Below are 27,404 nucleotides of genomic sequence, written 5' to 3'. Positions count from 1 at the left end.
GAAAAGGGAGAAAAAGAGAAGAGAAAAGTTAAATTGCACGTATATTGAGTGGGCCTCCTATGCCTAAAAAACTGCACTCGGGTCGATTGGAAGTATAATAGGCCTGTGATTATTTTAAGCATTCCTTGAAGCATTCCTTAGCCCAAAAGCATGCAAAAATTACTGTGGGTCGGCCACTATGTAGGGCCAATCACAACCTTTTTTTTAAACAGTGTAAAAATGATGCACCAAATTGGACCTTCATTTTGCAAAACTTCCAACTTCTGAAGAGGAACATCGCCCCTCAGACACCCCTGGCTCCTACGTATATATAAACAATTGCACATTTTCGCTTCTGTATTGGACACCCGTACACATGTTTTAAGCAATAACTTAGGCCTACTGTAATAGTGAATAATGGTCCACAAATGGCTTCAATTGGTCCTTTATTTTCACACATTTCATAACTTTTTCTGACTAAAATTTTACACAATGCAACTAGAATTACACGGTTTGTAATGAAAGTATTCCCACAACAAAGGTTGGAAAATATAAAGAATACTATCACAAGACCAAGTTTGAAGTTGATTGGTGATTGCGTTTAAGCTGGAGAGTGGAATAATGGAAATGTAGGCAAAATATGCAAATGAACTCATTAATATTCATAAATATGCAAATAAAATGACACAAAACTATTCAGCACATCAGGCCAGTCACCATACCCTATTACCGTACCGAGTTTGATATAATATTGGATGGCTGAGCATGATACCATAACATATCGGATGAGTCATAAAAATATCGGACGAGCCAACGGCGAGTTCGATATTGGTATGACAAATCCGATATGTTATGGTATCATGCAAAATAAGCCATCCAATATTATCATTATTAGGTTTTCTTAACTCCTAATAACCCTGAAAACATAATAATGAAGTTGATCGGTGATTGCATTTAAGCTGCAGAGTGGATTAATGACAATGTAGGCAAAATATGCTAATGAGCTCATTAATATTCATAAATATGCAAATAATGTGACACAAAACTATACAGCACATGATGCCACCATATCGGACGAGCCAACGGCGAGTTCGATATTTGTATGACAAATCCGATATGTTATGGTATCATGCAAAATAAGCCATCCAATATTATCATTATTAGGTTTTCTTAACTCCTAATAACCCTGAACACATAATAATGAAGTTGATCGGTGATTGCGTTTAAGCTGCAGAGTGGATTAATGACAATGTAGGCAAAATATGCTAATGAGCTCATTAATATTCATAAATATGCAAATAATGTGACACAAAACTATACAGCACATGATGCCACCATACACTATCACCGTATCAAGTTTGAAGTTGATCAGCCATTGCGTTGGAGCTGCAGAGTGGATTAATGGATTTGCTTCTGCCCGGACAACCAAACAAAGATACAAAGAAATAAACAAACAAACAACCATCTGGATGATAACATAAGCCCCACATATATGTAGGGGTCAAAAATTATAAATGATTTCAAAATTACACACCAAATGGCTTCAATTGGGTCTTCATTCTGCAAAACTTTATAAATTCTCAGGGGGGAACATGGATGCCCCCTCCGACCCCCCCCCCCCCCGCTGCATATGCATAAAGAAGTGCCCTTCCCTTTTTGCTTCTGCTTTGGACACCTGTCACTCTACGTTTAAAAGCAATAACAGTGAAAACGTGTCCACAAATGGCTTCAATTGGGCCGTCAAATCACAAACCGTCAGGCTTTTTCAAACTAAAATTTTACACAATAACGGTGCCAAAATGGTCAAACAAAGGGCTTCAATTAGGTCTTCATTTTGCAAATGTTTTTCACTTCATACCGGTGTATCAGACATTTTTGACAAAATGTGATAAGATAAGTTTCATAATCTATGTATAAAGCTCTAAATTCTGACAAAATTTCAAGACATGCATGCCATTAATTAATTAAGTATTATTACTAATTAGGTTTGGCGTATCTCACTCAGTGGAATAATTGTGTACAACATTCCCAGTGTTTTGGACGACATAGTGGTGTATCAGTGACATATGCCACTATGTCGCAAATATGTGACATACACCACTATTTTGGTATATCGCGGCTGTGTGGACAATATGGATATGAATTCAACTATTATTCGACATACTGGCGTATCACATGTTCTATGTCAATTTTGGATGGAGAATAATTTTTCAAAAAATTTGACATACTGACGTATAAGTTTAATGACTACCGTATTCATTCCAATAAGCGATCAGGGTGCTTAACAAAGTCATTTTGCGTGGGCACTTATTTTTTACCTGGTTTACCTAATTTTTTCGTAAGGGGCGTTTATTAGAGACAAATTGACGTACGTTATAAAAGGGTCCTGAGACGTTCTAGTAGCAGAAAATGTATTGCAAGTTTACACAGGACTGGTAGTCCTCCAGCTATTTCACTATATCGACGTCTGTCACTTCAACATTAATGGTACCCTTTAGCAAATTGAAAATACCTGGGTGGGCGCTTATTGGGGCATGAGCGCTTATTGGAATGAATACGGTAATTACAATTAATTGGTGAATGACAACAATGTATTTTATACATTAAATGTAACTTAAATATTTATATTTTCAAATTTTAAAGCAGCTTGAAGGTCACAAAAAGGTTTTTCTGGACTTCCACCTGGATTAAAAATTCAGGGGTATATAAGTGCAGTAATGTGAAGTGCTCACTATGAGGTATGGTTATCATGAAAAACTTACCAAGAAGCTATTCCACAACCTCAGCAGCATTGGGTTATATCATGATGTGAACATAATTAAAAACACTAGCGATCACCCGTCTTGCGCGGTCAGAGTCTTTCGCGGTTTGTAAATTTTTTATATTTTGTGAACATGTAAATGTTTTATTTAATGTGATTAATGGTATGAGAGGAGATATTATATATCATTTAGAAATATAATATGTAGTATCCTTTCCATATAAATCAATGGCTTGAAATTGCAATTACATCGTGATCGAAGCAAGGGTTAGTCTTCTTGCCACCATATCATATCCACCGTGAGAAGTCTTGCCCCTGTTTGATACTGGCCCCCCTGATATTTAAGATTTTTATGCCTTTACAGTACATTTTAGCCCATTTTGGACAAATTTGTTGTACCTTTTGGCCATTTTGTACCATTTTCGTCCAAGTTTGTCCCCCACCTTGAAATGTACCTTGCTGCCCCCTGCAAAGTCCTAGCTACATCACTGAGCGGATGAACACAATTTTATTCAATTCCCTCTTGGCCCTGTGGTATGCTGGCTGACAGATATTTAAGATTTGTATGCACATACTTGTTGTACTTTTTATTTGTTAGCCCATTTTGGATAAATTTGTTGTACTTTTTACTTTTTAGCCCATTTGTGACAATTGCCCCCCCCCTGCATGGAATTTGCCTTCCCCCCCCCCCCAGTCTCTCTGAAAAAGTCCTGGCTACACCACTGTGCACATGAAACAATTTTATTCACATTTCCTTACACTCTGTTTCATATTATTAAGTTATGATCATACAATGCTGATAACATAGCATTACCACAAAGAGCAGAGTAGGCCTATTCATGGTAAATAAAATTCAGTGGTTTGAGAGGCAAATAGGCAATTACACCATATTATAATTAGCACAATTAAACTATAATACCCTCCTCACTTTGCTACACCAACAGCCCTTAGGGGACGATCATTAGATTCTCAGGGAGGTATGATGAAGTTTTTGAAAAAAACTTCACCCACTACATGAGCAAAAAAAAAAAACTTTCCCAACCAACACTAAAAAACACCTTTCCCCACCTAACTGTGTATAAATGCATGAAAAAAAAAAAAAAAAAAAAACTTGCCGCCAGGTGGCAAAAAAAAAAAAATTCGCCAGCAAAAATAATTCGCCGACAAAAATTTCTTTCCCCGACCCTAACTTCCTACCCCCTCACCGAGTATCAAATGGTGCGTCCCTTATAGGTATTAGATGTTCATGATGGCAATCTTGACCTACAAATAGGACATTATGAGATGTTGACAATCTTCCAAAAAGGACATTTCATCCTTTTGAGTAAATGTTGACTTTATTGATGTGTGACTAATTAGGTGTTCAAACACAGTCCCTGGTATTATATAATACTGTGTGATTGTATAATAGGTAATTCAATGACCATCCAGACTACAGGCATAGTATCTTCACACAGGCTATTTCAACATTAGTGTATTGTGTTGGCGTGAAAACTTTTTGGCATGCAGGTGCGCTGCCACTGCCTTTGCCCTGCCTTTGCAACTAATTAACATAATTTGACACCCTTAACGTAAACAAAAACAAAATTGGACGTTTTATTGGGGTGCGGACAACCTTACTTCATAGCATAAAAAACCGCTTTTCGAAACAATGTAAAACGAGAAGTTTTTAGCCTTACCAATTCGCCAAACTCAGTAATTTATTATAGATGTTGAAATGAAAAATGAAATGTTTCAGGAAACAATTTAAAACAGCTTACATTCTTATTCCTATTTCGCAAGGCAAAGTCAGTGATTTCTACTACATAGAGGTCTTGTGGTTTACAACTCCAGACCTGTCCATGGCTATCAGAGAGTCCTTTAAGGATGAGTAGATTAAACAGTAAATGATCCAGTCCTTTGTGAACCTGTATCAACAGGTATGAAAACAGAAATAAAATATTGTCAGATATAACCATAATCAACAGGAATGAAAACAGAAATAAAATATTGTCAGATATAACCATAATCAACAGGAATGTAAACAGAAATAAAATATTGTCAGATATAACCATAATCAACAGGAATGTAAACAGAAATAAAATATTGTCAGATATAACCATAATCAACAGGAATGTAAACAGAAATAAAATATTGTCAGATATAACCATAATCAACAGGAATGTAAACAGAAATAAAATATTGTCAGATATAACCATAATCAACAGGAATGTAAACAGAAATAAAATATTGTCAGATATAACCATAATCAACAGGAATGTAAACAGAAATAAAATATTGTCAGATATAACCATAATCAACAGGAATGTAAACAGAAATAAAATATTGTCAGATATAACCATAATCAACAGGAATGTAAACAGAAATAAAATATTGTCAGATATAACCATAATCAACAGGAATGTAAACAGAAATAAAATATTGTCAGATATAACCATAATCAACAGGAATGTAAACAGAAATAAAATATTGTCAGATATGATGATCTTAATTGTCCCATTATAGTCCCATGCCTGACAATACCTCAACCCCCCTGAAGAAGTCAGAAATTTGGGATATGTCTGCAGTGCCGCCGACAAGGGGGGGGGGGTTAAGGGTGTGTGTTACATAAACATACCTTAATGGGCCCATAAAAGCAAAGAAAAGAGACCTCAGGGGGCCTGTAAAAAAAGGGGGCCTGGGCAAAAAAAATTTCCCCACGGTCCCGTAACGGCTAGGGGGCACTGTATGTCTGATTATAATCCCATGGTAATTTGCGGAAGCTACTGAATTGTCTTGTTCTAACCCTTATGAAACTCGGGGAGCTGACCCTGGCTGCGATGACCAATTGTAGAATGTCTAGGGTGTACGCTTCTAAGCAGCAAAGTACCTGAGTAATGGTTTATGGAATGATGTGGAGCCCAAGAGGTCAGCAACAACCTGTAAAGTGTGCTGAGACTAGTGGATAAACGTCTATGTGTTGTGCCTGTGCGTAACGCACTATAAATCATTGCATTTTTTTTTCCTTTTTAAACCTGTGGGACTATAATTGGACAATTATGGCAAATGTCATTATCATCAGCATTGGTCGGCTGCGAAGTAGTCGGTCACAAGCTGCCTCGAATGAGATCTGTCCTAAACTGCATTTGTGATCTCAGCTAGGGAAAGGGTCTTGTTGATAAGTTGGCGATGTTCTTGTATGTATATGACTCTTCCTCTATCTCCTTGTGCCATGTTGAGGATCATATAAATTTATAAAACATAGGTGTTGATTAGCTTGTTTAAAGATTACTAGAGGATGTGCACAGGCATTTTCATTTGCTGTTGTTGAATGAAGTGAAACTAGCTGCTGGTCATTTTCAAGTTTCAATTTTTTTCCCATTTCTTGAATAACAATATTTACACGAACAAGAAGACATTTTGTTGTGGCCCACTGTTTCCACATTTAAATTTCTTTTTTATAATCACATTTTTTTTAAATATTTACCATTTGTCACTGGCAAATTATAGCGTTCTTTTGTTTTCTTTTCCTAGGTTGGATAATTTGCAAGACAATGTCTTTGTGATTCTGTGTTATACATATTGCATAGGGTAGAACAGCTTACCATAGGTGCAACATCCAAGTGATAAATCCTAGGTTGAGATGAAATGGATTCATCCTGGTGTGGTAACAGAGCACTAACGATGGCATCCTTGTCTACAGCCGCTTCTTGTAGTGGTATTGTAACACATGCATCTGTTTCTTCATCAAATATGGTGTCTTGACACAGTTGCTCTCTGTATCGTTTGACTTTCAATGTCTTCCCTACACCTGGACGACTTGACATGATGACTTCAACATTGCACCTGCAATAACAATTGGTTTGAAGCAAAATGAAGGAAAAGTAAAATCGTTTCAGGAAATGGGAGGGGCGCCATTCTGCATCCTTGCCCCCAGGACCCATAATCTCTAGCTATGCCACTGGTAACCTAACTATTAGGCCACACTCTCCCTATGATATGGATTGAGCAGCCTTGTATACTTCTACAGCACAAGTGCACTAATCCACCAATGAGGTCACATTTTCAGTGGAATTATAGCTCCATACTAGTGGGCATGAGGAGGCATCCCCCAATTAGAATTTAAACTAGAATTACATGGTTTGTAATTGAGGTGGCCCCCCACAACAAAGGTTGGTAAATATTAAGAATATTATCACCGAAGTTTGAAATTGATCGGTGATTGCGTTTAAGCTGCAGAGTGGATTAATGATAATGTAGGCCAAATATGCAAATGAACTCATTAATATTCATGAATATGCTAATAACATGACACAAAAGTACACAGCACAGGAGGCCACCATATACTATCACCGTACCAAGTTTGAGGTTAATCTATGATTGTGTGTAAGCTACAGAGTGGATTAATGACAATGTAGGCACAATATGCAAATGAGCTCATTAATATTCATAAATATGCAAATAATGTGACACAAAACTATACAACACATGAGGCCCCCAAACCATATCACCGTACCAAGTTTGATATAATATTGGATGGCTGAGCATTATACCATATCGGATGAGTCATAAAAATATATTCGATTTTTGTATGACTAATCCGATATGTTATGGTATCATGCGAAATAAGCCATCCAATATTATCATTATTAGGTTTTCTTAACTCCTAATAACCCTGAAAACATAATAATGAAGTTGATCGGCCATTGCGTTGGCTTAATGAATTTGCTTCTGCCCGGAAAGCCAAACAAACAAACACAAAGACACAAAGAAAGAAAGAAACAAAGAAGCAAACAACCATCTGGGCGATAACATAAGCCCCACATATATGTGGGGCCAAAAATCACAGAAAGTATTTACTACTTAGGGCAAAAATGTACATATTCCTCCTCACTGAAATGAAATTTTTCCCTTCCACAAAAAATGTTTAACATACCCATGAGTTGTGAGAGATGCTGCAGTTTCAACTCCTTCATATTGCACAACATCAGCTTGCATCTTGAACTGTTCCTTCAAGTATTGCTGGATACAATCTCTGCTGCTACTAGCAGGCATCTCCCTTCTATACTGATCTAAGGCAGTCATGATGTAAGAACTGTCTTCTTTGTCACTGCTACATACTATCACAAGGCGATACCCTGTCAATATGATCAAAAAGATATATTTTATGAGTTTCATATTTTCTTTTTGTAAATGTCAGTTCCCAAGACCTTTTCATGGGAGGAAAATCAGTCCCTATGCCTGTATTTTACACTGTGTAGGGGCGTGTGTGTTAGGGGGGATGTTTTTTGTAGGAGTTCTGATCCCAAGTTCCTATAGTTTTTGAGATTATCAGTTCAATACACCCTATAACCCAGACAAAAAATTGTTGTATTAGTAATGAAGCTTTCAGATTTTTATCTAAAGAATTCCAAAGAATGGGACCTCTTGTACAAAAGGCATGATCAGAAAAGATTTCTTATTTTTGGTTAAATTTAAGGGAAGGGGTATGAACGTTTGGACAGTATTTATTTTGGGACATTAGAGCATATCAGACATATCGAATTGCATTCTGAATACGAAGAATGTCCTTCTGATATCAAATAATTTTGATTTTTTGAAATTCGCAATTTAATACACATTTTATGGCAAATCATTAAAAATTGATATTTTTGATATTTAATAGTACTCGAAGTAAATTTTATAAATCTGATGATTTATACTTAAAGTGCATGTAGGTGGGATGAAAAGCCGATGATGAATTGAAAATTTTGACCTTTCGTATTGAATATATGGATTTTTTTTCCAAAAACACCAAAAAAAATTAGGTCTTTTTTGGGAAAAAAATCCATATCTTCAATATGAAAGGTCAAATTTTCAATTGACCGTCGGCTTTTCCTCCCAGCTACATACACTTTAAGAATATATCATTAGATTTATATAATTTACTTCGAGGACTGTTATATATCAAAAATTTGAAAAATATCAAATTTTTATAATTTGTCATAAAATTTGTATTATATTGTGATTTTCAAAAAATGAAAATTATTTGATATCAGAAAGAGATGCTTCGTATTCAGAATGCAATTCGATAGGTCTGAGGTGCTCTCATGTCCCACAAAAAATACTGTCGAAACGCAATAAACGCTCATTCTAGATCCCTTAAGTCATTTACATATCTTGTCTTGCAGTCATGGATGTCAGAACATTTAGTGAAATAATTATCAGATGAACAGGGCAGCTCATTTAAGGAGTGCATGAATATACCTAATTCCAGTGTGTACGTATCTTCAACTTTTAATATGTTATATAATTAGCAAACAATGGCGCTGTGTGATCTCTATAGTGAAAATTTGGCACCGTTCTTATAGCCCATTTTTGAAGTTTTACAATTTCATTTAAGTAAGTTTTAAATGTATTTCCCCATAATAAAAGTATTCCATAATTCAGGTAAGGCAATATTAACGTACAGTTAAGTGCATATAGAATACGCTTTGGAACAAAATGTTTCAATTTATTCATGATACCGGCAATTCTTGAGCTAGTTTTAAATTCGCAATCTATGTGACATTTCCAAGTGAGCCATTCGTCTATTAGCACACCAAGAAATTTAGTTTGATAAACTCTTTCTAAAGTCATATGATCTAATGCAATTTGCAGGTCTTGATTCTTCAATGTCATTTTGGGTGTGCCAAGTATCATTTAATTTGTTTTGGTGGCATTAATTGACAATTTATTAGCTTTAAACCAATTGCTTACATCCTTTTTAAAGAATTAAAATTCTTCATTAACAAGATTTTTCTCTTCATTAAGAAGGTTTGTCTGGCATTCTACGTTTTTATGGGAGTACAAAATGGTGGTATCATCTGCAAAAAGGATGAATTTGAGTACTTTGGATGCATTAGTTAATAGTTATATCATTGACATAGAGTATAAATAGAAGTGAACCCAGGATTGATCCTTGCAGAACACCACATATAATATCTTTTGACTCTCTGTTTATAAGAATTATAATAAACATATTGTTTTCAGTTGCTTAACACAATACCACAAAAGCCATAGTATTCTAATTTATGTAAGAGTATCTTATGATTGATTGCATCAAAGGCTTTTGACAAGTCCAGAAATATTCCAATAGTCATTTCATTCTGTTCAACTGCTGCAGTCACTTTGTCTACCATTTGCTCTATAGCCATACAGGTCGAATGTTTTGACCGAAAGCCAAATTATTTGGTGTTAAGAATTCGTTTATAGTCCCTACATCTGTTAAAGACCAATCTTTCAGGAATATTTGAAAAGCACGGAAGGAGAGAAACTGGACAATAGTTTGAGAATGCCTCAACATCTTCTTTTTGTATAATAGTATGACCTTTGCTATTTTTAATTTATCAGAAACAATCCCAGTAGATATAGATAAGTTAAATATCATATTAAGAGGTTTAGCAATTTCATTGCATTCTTTTAATGATTAAATTGCCAATATTGTCATAGCCTCCACCTGTATTTTATGTTGAATATATCAATTGTGTACTTGTCTTGTTTTCATTGGGATAAACGAAATATTGTTTTCCTGTGTTTTGGATACTTGAAGCAAGCTTAGGGCCTATGTTTACGAAAAAGTTAAACAGGTCGAATGTTTTGACCTGAAAGCCAAATTATTTGGTGTTAAGAATTCGTTTATAGTCCCTACATCTGTTAAAGACCAATCTTTCAAGAATATTTGAAAAGCACGGAAGGAGAGAAACTGGACAATAGTTTGAGAATGCCTCAACATCTTCTTTTTGTATAATAGTATGACCTTTGCTATTTTTAATTTATCAGAAACAATCCCAGTAGATATAGATAAGTTAAATATCATATTAAGAGGTTTAGCAATTTCATTGCATTCTTTTAATGATTAAATTGCCAATACTGTCATAGCCTCCACCTGTATTTTATGTTGAATATATCAATTGTGTACTTGTCTTGTTTTCATTGGGATAAGCAAAATATTGTTTTCCTGTGTTTTGGATACTTGAAGCAAGCTTAGGGCCTATGTTTACGAAAAAGTTATACAGGTCGATGTTTTGACCGAAAGCCAAATTATTTGGTGTTAAGAATTCGTTTATAGTCCCTACAATAATGTTAATTCAATGCATTGAAATCGAATTGAATTGAAATGAATTTTGGGCGATTTTCATTTCAATGCATTGGAATTGAATTGGAATCAAAATGACTGGGCTTGGGCATGAATTGAATTGGATTGGAATTGAAATCATCGTGAGCAATGAAGAATTGAATTGGATTGGAATTGAAATCATGTTGAGTGATGAAGAATGAAGTGGAATTGAAATGAAATTCAGCTTTGATTTCAATTCACAAGCAGATGTCTGTGATTCCAGATCATTCCACCTGAAAAAAAAGTGTCCTTGCCCGTTCTGAATTATGATACACTTCCAGGTTTATTCACACAAGAGACACACATTAAAAAATTGACATCAAAAGTGTTACAAAACTTATTGCAACAAAGTATTCTGGAAAGCTTTCATTTCAAAATGATAGCATAAAATACACATATAGCCTATTGAAGAAAATTAAAAGCATGATAAATTGATATCATTTCTCATACACAGGTATAGTTAAACTTTTTGAGACTTTTGGGGAGTTCTTCTTAATCTTTCTTTAGAAGAATATCTACTGTCTCTCTTGTCATGTGGAAAAATTATAGGTTCTACACTTCTATGTTCATAAAGACACTAATATCTTCTAATATGATGCAAATTGATTCTTAGCATTTCCATGTTTTAAATTGCTTGATATGATCGATAATGTGAGTATGAGACCCCCTCCAACTTGCCAAAGATCTCAAACTTTTGGCAATAACCATAAAGCCCCTATTTTTCTCAAGCTCCTAATTTTTATGCTCAAAAGTCATTGTACATTTGAACAAATTGTGAGAAAACCATTAAAGAAAATGCTTATATCTTTGACAGCTTTTTTCACACTTTTTCAAAAGTACAAGGATTTTTGGGTGTAAAATCTTAGGAGGAGCAGGAGACAAGTAGTGGCTATATCAAACCTTGATTTTTGACATCTTTGAGATCAGTGTGGGGACAGAGTCCCATTATCGATCCAGGGAAGTCCCTAGTGGCACTTCCCTGATCGATCGTACCACACACCTTAAGTTTAGAAAATAATGTGCATGGTGGACAAGAAGTTAAGACAAATATAGGGAAGTCAGTTACCTAAGAACTAAGAAGTTCCAAAGTTTCATAAAATAGGACCCAGAGGTCAAGGATCACTTGCATTGTTTGAATGTGAAAAGTGAGTTAACATAACACTAAAGTACTAGTATCTTCTGTTGAAATGCTTTTGTGACAAGTAGTACTACTAGTTTACTTAATTTTGACTTTGTGCTGCTGACTCTAGTGTTATAAAATTGGTAGTAAAATTTAAAACATGCACTGTAAAAACAGTGTCTAGATATTAAACACCATTCTAGATACCATCTTGTCCTCGATACTTGAAGCAAGCTTAGGGCCTATGTTTACGAAAAAGTTATTGAACTGATTTGATTTTTTTTTAGAATTGGTAATAAAACTGCCACCTTCCATCTTAAAATTTGTTCTGTACATATTGTTTCTTTTCTTGACCAATAATATTATTAATTACTTTCCATGTTTATTTCATAATATATTTAGTATGCTCTAACTTGGCTATTGATTTTCAAATAAGCATTTGCTACTTATTAGTATGTTTTGAATATTTGACATTTTCTTTCATTTGGAGATTGAATGTATTGTTTACATATTCTTTTTATTAATATTTTTAACAATCCCTTCTTAATCACAGCGCTATTAGTTCTTTTTCTCTATTACCAGTGCATTTCTTTAACAGAATACATTCATCGTAAATTTTAAATGTAACTAGAAAGCAAAATTATACTTCTACGCTATTCAAATTTGGTACACTCGCCGGAGCACTTTCACCAGGTCAACCGGTGTCTTCAACGGATGTTATTACTCTGAAGATTTGTTGTTGCTAGTGATGTTGTTGACACACCTCCGATGACATCACAGATATAGATGTCAAACAGGAAGATGTTGTGGCGCCCCTTGGTTCCAGGGTCAGGAGGGTGTCCCGATCGGGGACGATGTCTAACCCTTTGTCATGGTTCAGTCTGGGCCTTTTAGTTCTGATATGGATAGCTTCCAAGACCCTACAAGGGAAGTCCTTAGACTCCCTCTTGTGACACGTTTACATTCTCCCAGTCAATCTGGTGCCCTTTTCTCCTGTCAATATGTTCCTTGATTGCTGACTTGGATCTGGCCACTTAGGATTTATGTTCTGTTAGCCTCTTTTCGAGCTTGCGTTCAGATTCACCAATGTAAGGGAGTCTTTGCAAGGGATGCTGTACATAACAACATCACTAGCATGCCTCAACAACATCACTAGCAACTACAAATCTTCAGAGCAATAACATCCGCTGAAGATGCCGGTTGACCCGGTGAACAGTGGTGAAAGCGCATCGGTGAGTGTACCAAATGAGTATGGTAGAAGTATAATTATGCTTTCCATTTAGGTTTACCGCTATGTAAGAATATACATCAGTGTATTAAATGTGTTAATGAATTTATTATAGTCATCATTTGCATCAATATTATCAAGAATGTCACCACATTTAACGTCAGATAGTCTTGTTTTAAATTCAGCAATATTCTTACTATTGTGAGTTCTTTTATATATTGCGTCTTTTACTTTACACATTCAATTTCTACTTCGAGGTTGGTCGATAATGTAGTTGGAAAGTGGTCACTTATGTCAGTAATCATAATTGCTGATTTAATAATATTGTCATTATTATTCGTAAGGATATTATCAATAACTGTAGCAGTTGATTCTGTGATTCTTGTTGGTTTATAAATAGGCATTAATGAACAGGAGTAAAGAAGTTAATCATGAGTTGGTCTGTCGCTGTCTACTTTAATAAAGCAAGGTGGATAGTCACAGCGTTTTTCTCATGGCGGCAAATCACCACGGTTTCTTGCCAACGTGTGCAACTTATCACGATGTCACCAGTGAGAAAAAAAATACAGGCTGGTGCATTGCCAGCATATAATCATTTTTTGAACATTTATTTCTTTGTAGTGTTGAGAACCATTTACATAGGATTTTGGAGACAAAATGTGATAATTTTGTGGATTTAATATAGAATGCTGGGACAAAAAAATTTACTGGAATGTGTACATTGTATGCTTTCTGTGCTTATTTTGGTACTGAAATAATTCTTAAAATAATTTTAACATGGTACTAACTTCTGTGTAGCACGATTTAAAAAGCCATTCCTGCTCACACAAAAAGTCTAGGGTTGGGCCTATTTTTAGGGTTGGTAGGATTATGCCAATACCACTTTTTTTTTGCCATATCTACAAACATACTTTAACGTCATTTTGGTCTATTTATTGTGACACTTTCCTTAGACTTTGGCATGATTAAAAGTAAAGTATTGCTTGTTTAACCAGTTATTCCATAACAAAATATGTAATGGGCCCTGATGGGATGGAACAGGTCAAGCATATGTAAAGGAAAGAAACAAAAGATTAAGTGTGCATTGTATGTTTGGCATAGCTTACTATAAATCAAAAAGGTTTTGTTTTTAAAATTCAAACAGAGGAAGAGGCTTACGCATCATACACTGGAACATGGAAACATTCAAACATTACAACTAGCGCACGAGATCAAATTAATGATGCTTAATCGTTATTCTTAATATATCAATATACAGGGGAAAGAAGAATTACGCATCCCACACTAGCACATTTAAACATGAATTTACAAATGGAAACATAACATGCATAGGCAGATATACCAGAGAAAAAACTCCGGACATACCTGCTCAAAGGGGACTTGAACCCCAGACCTCTCGCTTGTCGGGCGAGCGCTCTAACCACTGAGCTACACAGACTGTCCCTGATAAACATAAAATTCACTTTATTCTTCTACCCACTGGAAGATCCCATTTCAAATTCCACTGACTGTGCCTAATATTCATTCTAATCTGCTGAATTTAAGTCTAGGATTTTACACCTTGAAATAACACATTCAGAGATACATACCATTGGCTTACTAATAGACCTACCTGTTTGTCCTTTCATGAGCTTTCCCAACTCTTTTTCAGCATTGACACTGATATCATAGTTCAATAGATCTGCCCTAACCAAGCAGAATACTCTACCTAGTTGATCACCAATAGCACGACGCCATAGCAGCACAATCTGAAAAATTATGAATAAAGCTTATTATCTATGGACACCCAAATAAAGCTTATTTATAATCTATGGACACCTCAAGGAAAAGTATGAAATCTCAAAAACATTTTTTGATATCTCTCTCGATATGTTGTCATCATTTCCCCTATTATCAACATAACAAACAAACAAAAACCCACAAACAAAAGAGAATAAAATTGAGCAATTGTCCTAAATCATATGATGATATCGTACCACTGGGGTTCCAAGGACAAAGGCTTTCCATGTCAGCAATGAATGAAAGAACTGAGGGATGAACTAATAATAGATGGTTATCACGTATGGATGTAAGTAGGGGTAAGTATACTTCATTAGGAATAGGTACAGTGTCATAATAAATGTCAACACGAAAAAAATGTGCTGACAATGTCACTACCATTCTGTACTCAAGATATAATAATAAATTCATAACATGCGCACTGGCGCAGAGGTTATTGATATCCATCAATGATCTCCATGTGTGATTACGCAGTACAATGACTTCCTCGTGTGCGCATCTGTTGCGCCAGAACACTTCACGCGCATTCAACTACCATATTTGTACATGGCGTGATTGCGCACTGCTGTAATTGGTAAGTCCGTTTTAGCCTGTTTGATTTTTTGAAGGGCAAAAATATAAGTTGTGATAAAAATTGTTATTTCAACAAATTTCAGATAATAAAATCTTGAGATTTAGTCCCGGCATTTAGTTGAATGAAGAGTTAAAAATGACAGATATGAATTTGGTTAATAACTTTGCATCAGTTATATGTCCGGCATTGTGAAAAATTTTAACATTTTGCTTTGGACCTCGGAATATCTCGAGATATTCCTCGGTTCCAAAGGCAAAATGTTTAGATTTTTCACAAATGCCCTCCAAATAACTGATGCGCAGTTATTAGCTTATAATTATGATCAATAATCACAACACAAGATTTTTTTAAATATACGTGTTCTTACCTCTTCCAGGCTTGTATCAGGTGAACAGACTAAGACTTCTTCAAATGATGGCAATTTGCCACCATCTTGCATGTATAGTGATATGACATTCATCAATACATCACCTAAGAATAAAATCATATCACAAAATGCTAATTCAAATACTCTGTGTGATCTTGCAGCAATAAATAGCAATTCTGCTTTGCAAGTGCTTGCATTGCAGCTAAAAATTTGATAACTTCCCAACTCCATGATCAAGACCCTCTCTTGCAGCACATTTCTACATCCCATAATGCACTGCCACTGACGACATTTGAAAATGTTGAACATTAGTTTTTTGGTGTGTTTTTTTGTTTTTGTTTTTGCAAACTTGCACCTACCTGAAGACCGCACAACAAGGTTGGGAACACCCTCCTCTAGTGGACTTGGAAAGGACCTTTCTGTATGATCTGCATCTATTAAAATACAATTACAAAGTAATTTTGAGATATGAAAAGCACCCATATGAATATTGACCCGGGTCTTATGAGGAGTGCCACCCTCGGGTGGGAAAATATTTTTATTATCTTCTTTACTTTTTTCTCTTTAATTAGACACCACTTGGGGGTTCATACCTTTGTGGTATTTCGAGATATGAAAAGGACACAAAATAGGAATATTGAACCAGGTTTTATGAGGAGTCTCACCCCCGGTGGGGAAAATAATTTTAATACATCAATTCTTTACTTCTTTCTCTTTCATTTGACATCACTCGGGGCTCATACCTTCTGGCATTTCGAGATATGAAAAGGACCCAAAATATGAATATTGACCCAGGTTCATGAGGAGTGTTACCCCAAATTATTTTTATTATATTATTAACTTTCATTTGACACCACTCGAGGGTTCATCTTGGCATTTTGAGCTATGAAAAGCATCCATATGAATATTGACCTGTGTCTTATGAGGAGTGCCACCCCTGGGTGGGGAAATATTTTTTATTATATTCTTTACTTTTTTCTCTTTACTTTGATTCATACCTTTGTGGCATTTCAAGATATGTCCATTTCAGACCAAAATGGTTAGTCAGTCAGTCAGTAAGTAATTAAGATAAACTAATGTAGACTGATATTATTTCATGGTTCAGCAAAAATACTAATCACAGAGATCCCAAGTTTCATTTTAATTTCTTATCAGAGAGTAGCTCTTTCTCTCTCTCTCTATCATCTGGTATCATTTTCCCAGTTGCATGATAATGAGCTATAATGGTGTGCGACAAAACGACAGTCCAAAAATGCAACAAAATGGTATGGTAAATTTGACCTTTGACCTGTATTATCATTGAGATATAAGACCATAAAAATGGGAAAAGGGCGCCTTTCATCAAAGATCTAAGCCACAATAAGCTACAATAATGTGATGCGCCATCAAGATCCCAATTTTTTCTGATTTTGTTATAAGACCAACTGAAGGTTTCAAAATCTGTTGTACTTTCATTGGGATAATGTTGGCGTACAATTTCCCATTCACTATGAATGTGGTAATTGATTTATGAGGTTTTTTGGTCCAAAATGTAAAGAATTTTTATTTGACAAAGCAAAATTGTCAGGATGCTAAAAATTAAAAAAATAGTATCTTGAGGTAATAGTCTGGGAGACTGTGGTCAGCCGTGGGATTTGAATGATTTAAACATCCCACCTATCTAGATACCTTACATAGATCCCAAAGAGCAAGAAAAGTCTTGATGGAAAAATCTGAGGTGTGGCAGAGGGCAGCCATCTTGATTTTCAAAATGGCCGCCATTTTGATATTTATATTTACTATAACCCGAGTTGCGAATATCCTATGAGGCTAATTTTGGTGGCAATACCCACACATTTCCAAAACCTGTTAGTATTGACAATGTGGGTATTACCGCTAAAATGAGACTCATAGGATATTCACAACTCAAGTTATAGTAAAAAATGTTAAAATGGCAGCCATTTTGAAAATCAAGATGGCTGCCAGTCTTATTGTTCCTCTAGCAAGCTGGCACCACGTTTATTGGACTCATAGCATATAACTGATAAAGGTACATACAAAATAAAGACAATTTCACTGGAGACATCATTTAGTAAGGTGGACCATAACCAAGGGAATGCATTGAAATTAATGAGAAACTGGTTAATAAGAAACTTTGCTGTAAAATGTGGTGTGGACATAAATGAAAACATTGAAAAAATATTTAAACAAAATACAGCAAGTAAAACCTCTATATGTGACACAATCTGGTCCGTGGGGCCAAAGGAGGCATTTTTGAAAATTGAGTTACTGCAATTATTACATTATACATACAATAGTCTATCATTTACTGAAAACACCAAAGGTCTAGCATACTTGGTTCTAAAGTTATAAGTCTAATGTTTTTCATGTCTATTTTCTTATGTATTTTATTGTCTTTTACTCCATTTTTTTTAACTTCAAATTTGCCGCCTTTGGCCCCCATGGACCACATCTTGTCACATATGACAAAGGGGCAAGTGCCAAACTTCTCTGGTAGACATTGCAACACATGCCTTTAATAAAGATATTTTAATTAAGTGCTGCCAAGATATCAATATATTAAGGCAAATATTTGAAGCATGCATTTATGTGGCATCTAATAAAATGCATGTATGTGTACGAAATTACTTCAATGAAGACTCTCAGTTTGAAGGTACAATAAATTTGCTCCGACATCACTGACTGCACTTGACTCTCTCTATACATGTATATAACTTACTGCCTTCAGCAAGGTGACGGAGTACAAGGCCCAGATGTTCCAAACTCAAGCAGTCTTCTACATCAAAACCTTTCATTGAGTCTAAATATTTCTTCCACAGGTCAGTCAGTTGTTCTCGCAAAGTTTTCCTAGTTAAGATAAGCCAATGTGGACACAATTTGTACCGTATGGATAGAACACTTAAGACTACAATTTATAAGATACTTGGAACAATGAAGAATTTACTTTCCCAAATGCCAAAAACCCTTTTCCTATTTGTATTTCACTTCATAATACAACACTTGGCAGTGGCGTAGATTTCTTTTTGACATTGGGGGGATGGAGTTGTAAAAAATTCTTAAAGAACAAGCTTATTGTACAAATGCGCGTCGCGCGAAATTTTTTGCTATTTTGAAGCTAATATGGTGTAAAAGTGGAATAAATGCGCGCAAAGCACGCAAAAATTTGCTATTTTGGGGCTAAAATGGGCAAATATGAGGTTAATTTGGTCAGAAACCCATTATCAGGCGTCAACATTGGGGGATGATTGTATGGACCATCCCCCTGACAAAAATATTGGGGCGATAAATCCCCTATCCCCGGGATCTCGCCTATGACACTTGGATTGGTTAAAACTGGTTTGAACATAGCAGACTTGAACTATCTACTCTGCCTTCATTGAACATTGCGTGCATGTATGACCAGGCATGGATTCAGGGGGCCGGCGGGGGCCCCCTCCTACCATAAAAAAAGAGGAAAGGAGAGAAGAGAAGAAAAAGGAGGAAAGGAGAAAATGAGAAGAGAAAAAGGAGGAAAGGAGGAGAGAAAAGGTTAAATTGCACATAATTGATGAGTAGGCCCATGCCTAAAAACTGCACAGTCGGGTCGATCGGAAGTAGGTCCCAATAGGGCTTTTTTAAGCATTGTTTGAAGGCGGGTCCTTGTCCTAAAAGCATGTGAAAATTACTGTGGGCCCGCCGAAATGCAGGGCCTGTCACATTTTGCCACAAAGTTAGTAGCCTATGACGGACTCCATACTGACGTCATCATCATTGTTTAAAGAAATTGATTTAATTTGATTTAAAGTGTTTTGATTTAAAAATTGTGCATCAAATGGCTTCAATTGGACCTTCATTTTGCAAAATATTTCAACTTCCAATCGACCGCTCATTTCACAAATTTTCAGCTTTTTCAAACTTAAAATTTTACACATTAATAGTGCCAAAATGGTCCACCAAATTGCTTCAACTGCGTCATGCAAGCGCGACGGGATGGTCGCTTCGTGGCCGTTTCTTACGTTTGATTTTATTTCTTCTAAAATTGGCCCCCCTCTGACTGGTCTAGATCCGCCACTGTATATGACGCTGCTTGGACTGAGAAACAGTTCAGTATGTTTAAACTGTCAGTGATCCCATGGGCACTCAATTTTTTTTTTTCTTTTGGTAGGGGTGTTCCACTGCCAATTTCAAGCTTGAGGTCTAGAGAACTGATTGGTTGGGGTCTTGGGAACTAATCAGCCGCCAAAATCGGGGGGGGGGGCCTATATTTGGCACTGCATGCATTCAACTGAATAAATAGAGGAGAAGTCAAAATCAAATTGCAATTTTTTCAAAGTCACATGTTGAAACTGCACTGCATATTCATATTGAAATGATGATTTAACATCTTACCTTTGGCTGGTAACACTTGCTAATAAGCTGTGAGTAACTTCATCGTGCTTCCGAGTCATACTTGGAATTCTCTTGAAATTCACTGTGTCATCGTCATCAGCTGCCATCAGGTCCTCATCTTGAAGTAAATATGGTTCTGAAAGATTCAGCTCTGAAAACAACCTGTTCACTTTATCATTATCATCACCATGATGTACACACCAGTCCGTGTACTTATCAATGGATTCATCCAGACCTATATCTTGAATGACAGCCCAGGCAACTTTCTTCTCAATTCCATATTCTTCATTCAGTTCTTGGACAATCTTAAGAGCCTTCTCTTTCCGCTCGGCTTCTTGATGTTCATCAACACCTTCTTCACCTGAGAGAGACTTCTCGATATCCTTGCTGGCTTTTTTCAGTGCATTTCTGACATCATCTGCATCATACCGTGCAGTAACTGCAGATAACAGCACAAACACCTGTGCCGGCGGTAATTCATCGTCATCATCAGATATTGCAAAGCTGGCTAGATGGCGACGCAGCAATACCAACTGCTCTGTCGTGAAGTAGTTTAGATGGTAGCAATCAGATCTTCTTTCACTGACGTATTGGTACCACTCTTGAAGGCACTCATTCATGAATCTACGAAGACAATTCAGCTCTACAAGTAGAGCTCTTGTTCCTGTAAGGACACTTTTCTTCCCTCCTCCAAATTCTATATGTACAGACGGCTGATCCTGGTCCTCACCGTGACAGTAGAGGTATGCCTTCCATTCAGAGAATAAGATGTTGCCAGCTTGAGTCAGCTTCTTGTACATAGCTGCAAGTTGTTGAGCAGCGGTGAACACCTGTAAATGAAAGATGTATTGAAAAATATTACAGTTTGTGTCCACGGTTGTTTGATGGCATGTAGAACTGTATTCATTTTTATCCATCCGTCTATGGAACTCGCTCCCTCACCATGTAGTCGACTCTCCATCCACAGACGCCTTCAATTCCAGAGCTGGAGACGTCTACTAGCACATATACAACAATGTTTTTAATCCTGTATATAATTGTCACTGCACCTACCAGCTCCACTCTCTTCCACATCAAACTTTTTATCCTGTACATATGCTGTTCAAGTGGAGCATGTTATGCGCTTGTATGCTTGCAAATCAACCAATGTGCGTCAATACTCTTTTGAGATATTGCACAGTACAGGAAGAAGAAGAAGCAAAGTTGAACACTGATTACGCTATTAATCTCGTTTGCATCTTTACAAGGGGTAGACACTTGTATAATCATCTCTTGGACGGATCCTTAAAGAACTTGAGGAAAATTACCCTCGATTAGAGAAAAGCGAGGGCAATAAATCTTCTTTCCCTGGTCTTATTTTCACATACCACTGTCGGCAGGAGGGCTCCCAGCTCCAACCAAACCATGGGAAATAACCCTTTCCCTTCTTCCCTGGACCTCTGTGCAACTCAGTGGTATACACTTAGTAGGCCTATGTGGTAAATTCAACATAGTTATTCAACATGCAGAGGTCAATTTCTTATTTAGATTGTTATTTTTTCTTTTAATATTTTCTTATTAAGATAGTTATTTCTCTTAATAATATTTTCTTAACCTTTATTCTTTATGCAGTAGTAACAATTTTACCTTGGTTAATATTGAATCTTGATGAATTCTTGAGCATGCAAGGAGTTAATAGACTGCCAAGGGCATTTTTTGTCTGCCTAAATACAGACACTGATATTTTATCTTATTTTATTTTTACTTATTTTCACTTCATAAATTTTCCTCGTGTGATTATATGAAAATAATTTAAGCTGTTGTTTTTAGTCCAAAGAAGCAATTTGAAATACCAACAGAAACATATAACTGATAACCAGAGTCTAGAACAAAGTAAAACTTGTAGTGAACATAGCTTGGTGCAAAATTTATATATACTGAGACCTTCATGTCCAGACCAGGCATAGTGCCTATAGGGCATATTGTATGTTCCACCTGTTGTTAACTAGTCAATTATGACATTTTGGTATTAACACCCCAGTAGGAATTCTAGATGACAGCTTCCAAATTTGCTTTCAAAACTTTTTAAGGATATGTTCGCCTAATGATGGCATTAAAACATCAGAAAAATAAGTAACATATAGCAAGGAAATTTTCAAACTACTTTTTATCATGCAATGAAAGGAATAACTCATATTATTGGGCTAAATTGAAATTTAAAATATATGTAAATAGTGCCCTTAATTGGCACATAAATAGTTTGTAGAATAAAAATTACCCAAAAAAGGCAGAAAAAAGATGAAAACTTTCACAAAGAAATGAAAATTTACATTAGAAATAGCTAAAAATGTAAGTGCATATTATATTAGTATGATAGCTGTTGGTATTGAAAAAGTCTAGAGTTGAAAACTATGCAATGTTTTCTTGGAAACATTAATAAATGATCACATCAAACAACTGTGAGTCAGTTCCTTGCATGTTGCTGCAAGTTCTTGGGCTGCAGTGAACATAAATAAGGCTAAAAGAGGTCTGTATCAGACGAAAATGAAAATAACCTGTTGTGTTTTGGGTTTTAATATAATGCACTAAGCAGGATTTCTTTTTCTAATGCAGTTCCACTTTATTTCACAAGATCTGGTGGAATCTATTGGTCCCCTCGGTGAACTGGAGACTGTGAGTCTGCTATGGCAGTTTCAGGAAAAAAACCTTAAAAAGGGAGTGCTCAGGCATAATTGGAGCACATGGTTGTCCAATGTAAGTCAGTGGTTGTGAATAAGGTTCTGTTTCTTATTTTAAAAGGGCATTTCGTGATCCACAGCATCATCCCCCCACTTTTCTCAAAAAAAGTTGAGATCTTTATACTAGAAACCTCTGGCTACATAATGTTTATATACAAAAAATTTCATGTAGATTAATTCGTTTAGCAAAGATATCATGAAATATGAATTTCAATCTGGTATACCAGAATGAAATTACAACACATTGTGCAAGCATTGTGAAGAAATGATCTTATAATTGTATGTAGGAAACCAAACAAATCATTATCATAATCTTGAATGATAGTAAATCAAAAGGTAATGTTAGAAAACAATGAATTAGAAAACAATTGAAATAATACGTGTGAATACAATGAATTAGAAAACAATTAAAATGATATGTGTGAATATAATATTCACACATATTATTTTAATTGTTTTCTAATACATTGATTTCTAATTTCAAATACATTATCTTTTGATTTTCTATCATTCAAGATATTATTCTTCTATATAGAAAAATAAACATGGTGAGAACAGTTTGATATGATATTAGTTAGACTACAACTAAACATGCGAATCCAGTTAACATAGTAATATTCAAATCAACACATCCACTCTCCAGACGCTACACCATAAATCTATTCATAGTTTCTGGTAAACCTTTGTTTAAAATTCAATATAATGTATTTTGTTAATTGATCATTTTGTTTATAGTTAAGTACCTTAATATTATCCATATCTGTGAGAGCACTTGTAATACGGTATTTAATTGTCATTATGTATAGGGACATACATGTGATGTTCAAACAGATACTCACTCGTGTAGATGAAATGATGTTCTATTATATTTGAGAGGAAATCGCATTATGTAAAATGATGCATATCATAGTGCAAAGTTACACTCACTCTACAAAAACATGATATTGCAGAAATAAAGTTGTTTTGCACAGGTCACCACAATCATGTATTATCATAATTATATAGGCACTTGTATTTCAGTCCAGTATTATATATTAAGCATGTTAATTTAAGCAAGTAATTGTTTAAAAATTTTAATGAATGACTGCTGTAAAAATTATAAGTGACCATGGCACTGGACTTCAACTTGAGAGAGGGCAAAAAACTAGACCTGTTTTGGTTAATGCTAGAAAACTCATTAGTGGCCACTGATTTATGGTCTTTTAAACTTCCAGATCACACTCATATGAGTTTACTGCTGCATATAGATTTATGTCATGGGGAGTGAGGTTACTTCAGTAGCTAGTATTAGTCTGTGTTTCCTTTACTGAGATACCATGCATTATCCTACAAAATATTTTTAGTGAGGACAAAGCAAAAGCATTTGCAGAAGAAGCATACTTGGAGCTACTTAGGTTCAAAGGTTTCTAGGTTGCAACTGGATGTAATATTCACTCAGTTGTAACTGAGCAAAACAATAGTAGGCTCACTGTCTCCAGTTTACCTCGGGGACCAATATATTCCACCAGATCCCTCATGAGCAGTAAAAATTTGTATACTAATGCACTGGAGAACTTGACTGCTGAATAATATACCCAATGTACATTATACGTACCTCCACAAAGTGGTCCACTTTACTCTGCCCTTCTCTCTCTTGCCTTTTCTTGCTAGCTACTAGAGTAAGCTTACTCTGAAGATCTTTCAATTCATCTATGGTATATGTTTGTTTCTTCTTCTCATCAGTATTTTTGTTTGGTTCATCGTCATCTGGTGCAGTGACTTTCAGCAACAAGACAGGTGCTTCTGTACATCCCTGAAGCAAAAATACATTAACAAAATGTAAATTTCAGAGTGTTAAAAAAACCCCACACAGTTGTACTCAGCTATATGGTGACTGAATTTGTGCATGACTAGGCTATAGATCAATTAATGTATTGATTCAGAAATTGATTGAAAACAAGGTGGTTCTTGAACCACGAGTCTCGTCTGCTTTCGTGACCGCCTGCTTTCACGATTACTTTTGGTAGAAGTAAATAAATTTGGCGGTTCTCGGCTGGGCATGATTACCTGGCTGATGCCATCCAACAGTTTTTAATAATTTGACCTCAGATGAGCTGGTGACCCTGAAATGACTTTTCAAAATTTTGGCTCTAAATGTTGACTGTACCCACCAAGTTTCATGCCCATGCCACAGTTTTTAGTAATTTGACCTTAGATGACCCCTGGGTGACCACGGATGACCCCGAAATGACCTTAAAAAAATATGACTCTTAATGGTGACTGTACCCACCAAGCAGCATGTCATATGACAATTTTTGGTAATTTGACCTCAGATGACCCCTGGATGACCCTGGAATGACCTTCCAAAATTTGATTTTAAGGGGGCGCAACACTAAATAAGCGTCCCATAGGATAACGTGTGATTTTGGCCTACTTCGAGCGCCATTCCTGGCGTCCCTGCAATACTTGACAAAATAAATTTGGTATCAAATTAAAGCTCTGTTTCTGTAGATTCCAAAACTTTTGGCGGCGTATATCGAGGACCGTTGACTTTTTTTGCTATTTCGCGGTGCAAAAAATATGGCCTAAAAATATACTAAATTCACCACTCACATTTCAAAATCGGAAGTTGTCTTCATCCGCCACCGAGAATTGCTTTTGAGATAAAATGTCCGGTTTTTCTGCATGTTATCATTGAAGACACTTGTCGAATTCATATGAGCTGATATTGAATGATTTAAAGTGAACATATCGGTAGATATGGTCGCTACAATCTCATATTCACTATGGACTATATTAGCCGAATTTCTTTGTTACATAAAATGCTGAGTGATTTAGTGTTGCGCCCTTATAAGGATTTAAAAGTTTTCAAAATCCACATTTGTCACTTATTAATTAAATTAGAGAAAATTTGTAGCTCAACACCGAAAATTTCATGTCTCTGCGACATTTCGTTCAAGAGAAATGTTGTTTTAAAGATCAGTGCGAACGCTTGGAAAATCGCATATTTCGAATTTTCCTCCAATATATCTAGAGTTTGCACAAAACTCACCAAAACTAGTGACAGACAACAATTTAAGCACATCTTTGAACCAAGTTTAATTTCTTTTCTAGATTATCTGTCTTGCCTTTTTGTTTTGGAAAGCACTTGTTAATGAGGGTGAAGTACAAACCCCCCCCCCCCCCCGTTTCAGTAGTAACAATTATGGTCTTTTGCATAGGCCTACTGAATATGCAGCAAAAGCGGCTTCATGCAGATTAACAATGCCTATTAACTTTAAAACACGTTTTTGCGCCCATTTGAAGATTTTTGGATACAATTTCTAGACTTTGCAGGCGCCTGCTCGGCCAATAAAGCATTTTTCCCAATAATAATTCATCAGGGTGACTTTTCGTAATCCTTGTTTATCATCATGATTGAAATAGAACACATTTCATGACGCGCATTTCTTATTTTACGTGAAGAATGTAAAAGAACGCGTTCATAGCGACGGTCCGTTATAAGGGGCGCAACACTAAATAAGCGTCCCATAGGATAACGTGTGATTTTGGCCTACTTGAAGCGCCATTCCTGGCGTCCCTGCAATACTTGACAAAATAAATTTGGTATCAAATTAAAGCTCTGTTTCTGTAGATTCCAAAACTTTTGTCGGCATATATCGATGACCGTTGACTTTTTTCGCTATTTAGCGGTGCAAAAAATATGGCCTAAAAATATACTAAATTCACCACTCACATTTCAAAATCGGAAGTTGTCTTCATCCGCCACCGAGAATTGCTTTTGAGATAAAATGTCCGGTTTTTTCTGCATGTTATCATTGAAGACACTTGTCGAATTCATATGAGCTGATATTGAATGATTTAAAGTGAACATATCGGTAGATATGGTCGCTACAATCTCATACTCACTATGGACTATATTAGCCGAATTTCGTTCTTACATAAAATGCGTAGTGATTTAGTGTTGCGCCCCCTTAAATGTTGACTGTACCCAGTTTCGTGCTCATACAAGTTTTAGTAATTTGACCTCAGATGACCCCTGAGTGACCCTGGATGACTCCAAAATGACCTTCCAAAAATTTGACTCTTAATGTTGACTGTACCCATCAAGTTTCATGCCATATGACAATTTTTGGTAATTTGACCTCAGATGACCCCTGGATGACCCCGGAATGACCTTCCAAAAATTTGACTCTTAAATGTTGAATATACCCACCAAGTTTCATGCCCATAGGACAGTTTTTAGTAATTTGACCTCAGATGACCCCTGGGTGACCGCGGATAACCCTGAAATGACCTTCCAAAATTTGATTCTAAATGTTGACTGTACCCACAAAATTTCTTGCTCATATGGCAGTTTTTAATAATTTGACCTCAGATGACCCCTAGGTGACCCCAGATGACCCCAAAATGATC

The 27,404-nt window shown here is 35.9% G+C and overlaps 1 protein-coding gene across 1 annotated transcript in view; it reads right to left on the bottom strand.

The window, feature by feature from the left end:
* The window catches only part of LOC140166722 (E3 ubiquitin-protein ligase rnf213-alpha-like), a 136,651-nt gene that overhangs the window by 6,475 nt on the left and 102,772 nt on the right, over positions 1–27,404 (bottom strand). Inside the window, exons 22-30 of the mRNA XM_072190220.1 lie at positions 24,604–24,801; positions 20,293–21,122; positions 18,644–18,771; positions 16,284–16,358; positions 15,925–16,028; positions 14,817–14,952; positions 7,656–7,857; positions 6,325–6,565; positions 4,501–4,647 (exon numbers count right to left, since the gene is read on the bottom strand). Coding sequence (XP_072046321.1) covers positions 4,501–4,647; positions 6,325–6,565; positions 7,656–7,857; positions 14,817–14,952; positions 15,925–16,028; positions 16,284–16,358; positions 18,644–18,771; positions 20,293–21,122; positions 24,604–24,801 — 2,061 coding nt within the window. The remainder of the gene's footprint in view (positions 1–4,500; positions 4,648–6,324; positions 6,566–7,655; positions 7,858–14,816; positions 14,953–15,924; positions 16,029–16,283; positions 16,359–18,643; positions 18,772–20,292; positions 21,123–24,603; positions 24,802–27,404) is intronic.

Source organism: Amphiura filiformis, chromosome 12 (assembly GCF_039555335.1).
Source record: "Amphiura filiformis chromosome 12, Afil_fr2py, whole genome shotgun sequence".
Lineage (NCBI taxonomy): Eukaryota > Metazoa > Echinodermata > Ophiuroidea > Amphilepidida > Amphiuridae > Amphiura > Amphiura filiformis.
Note: the sequence above shows the minus strand (reverse complement) of the source record. Positions and strands in the feature narration are given on the sequence as shown.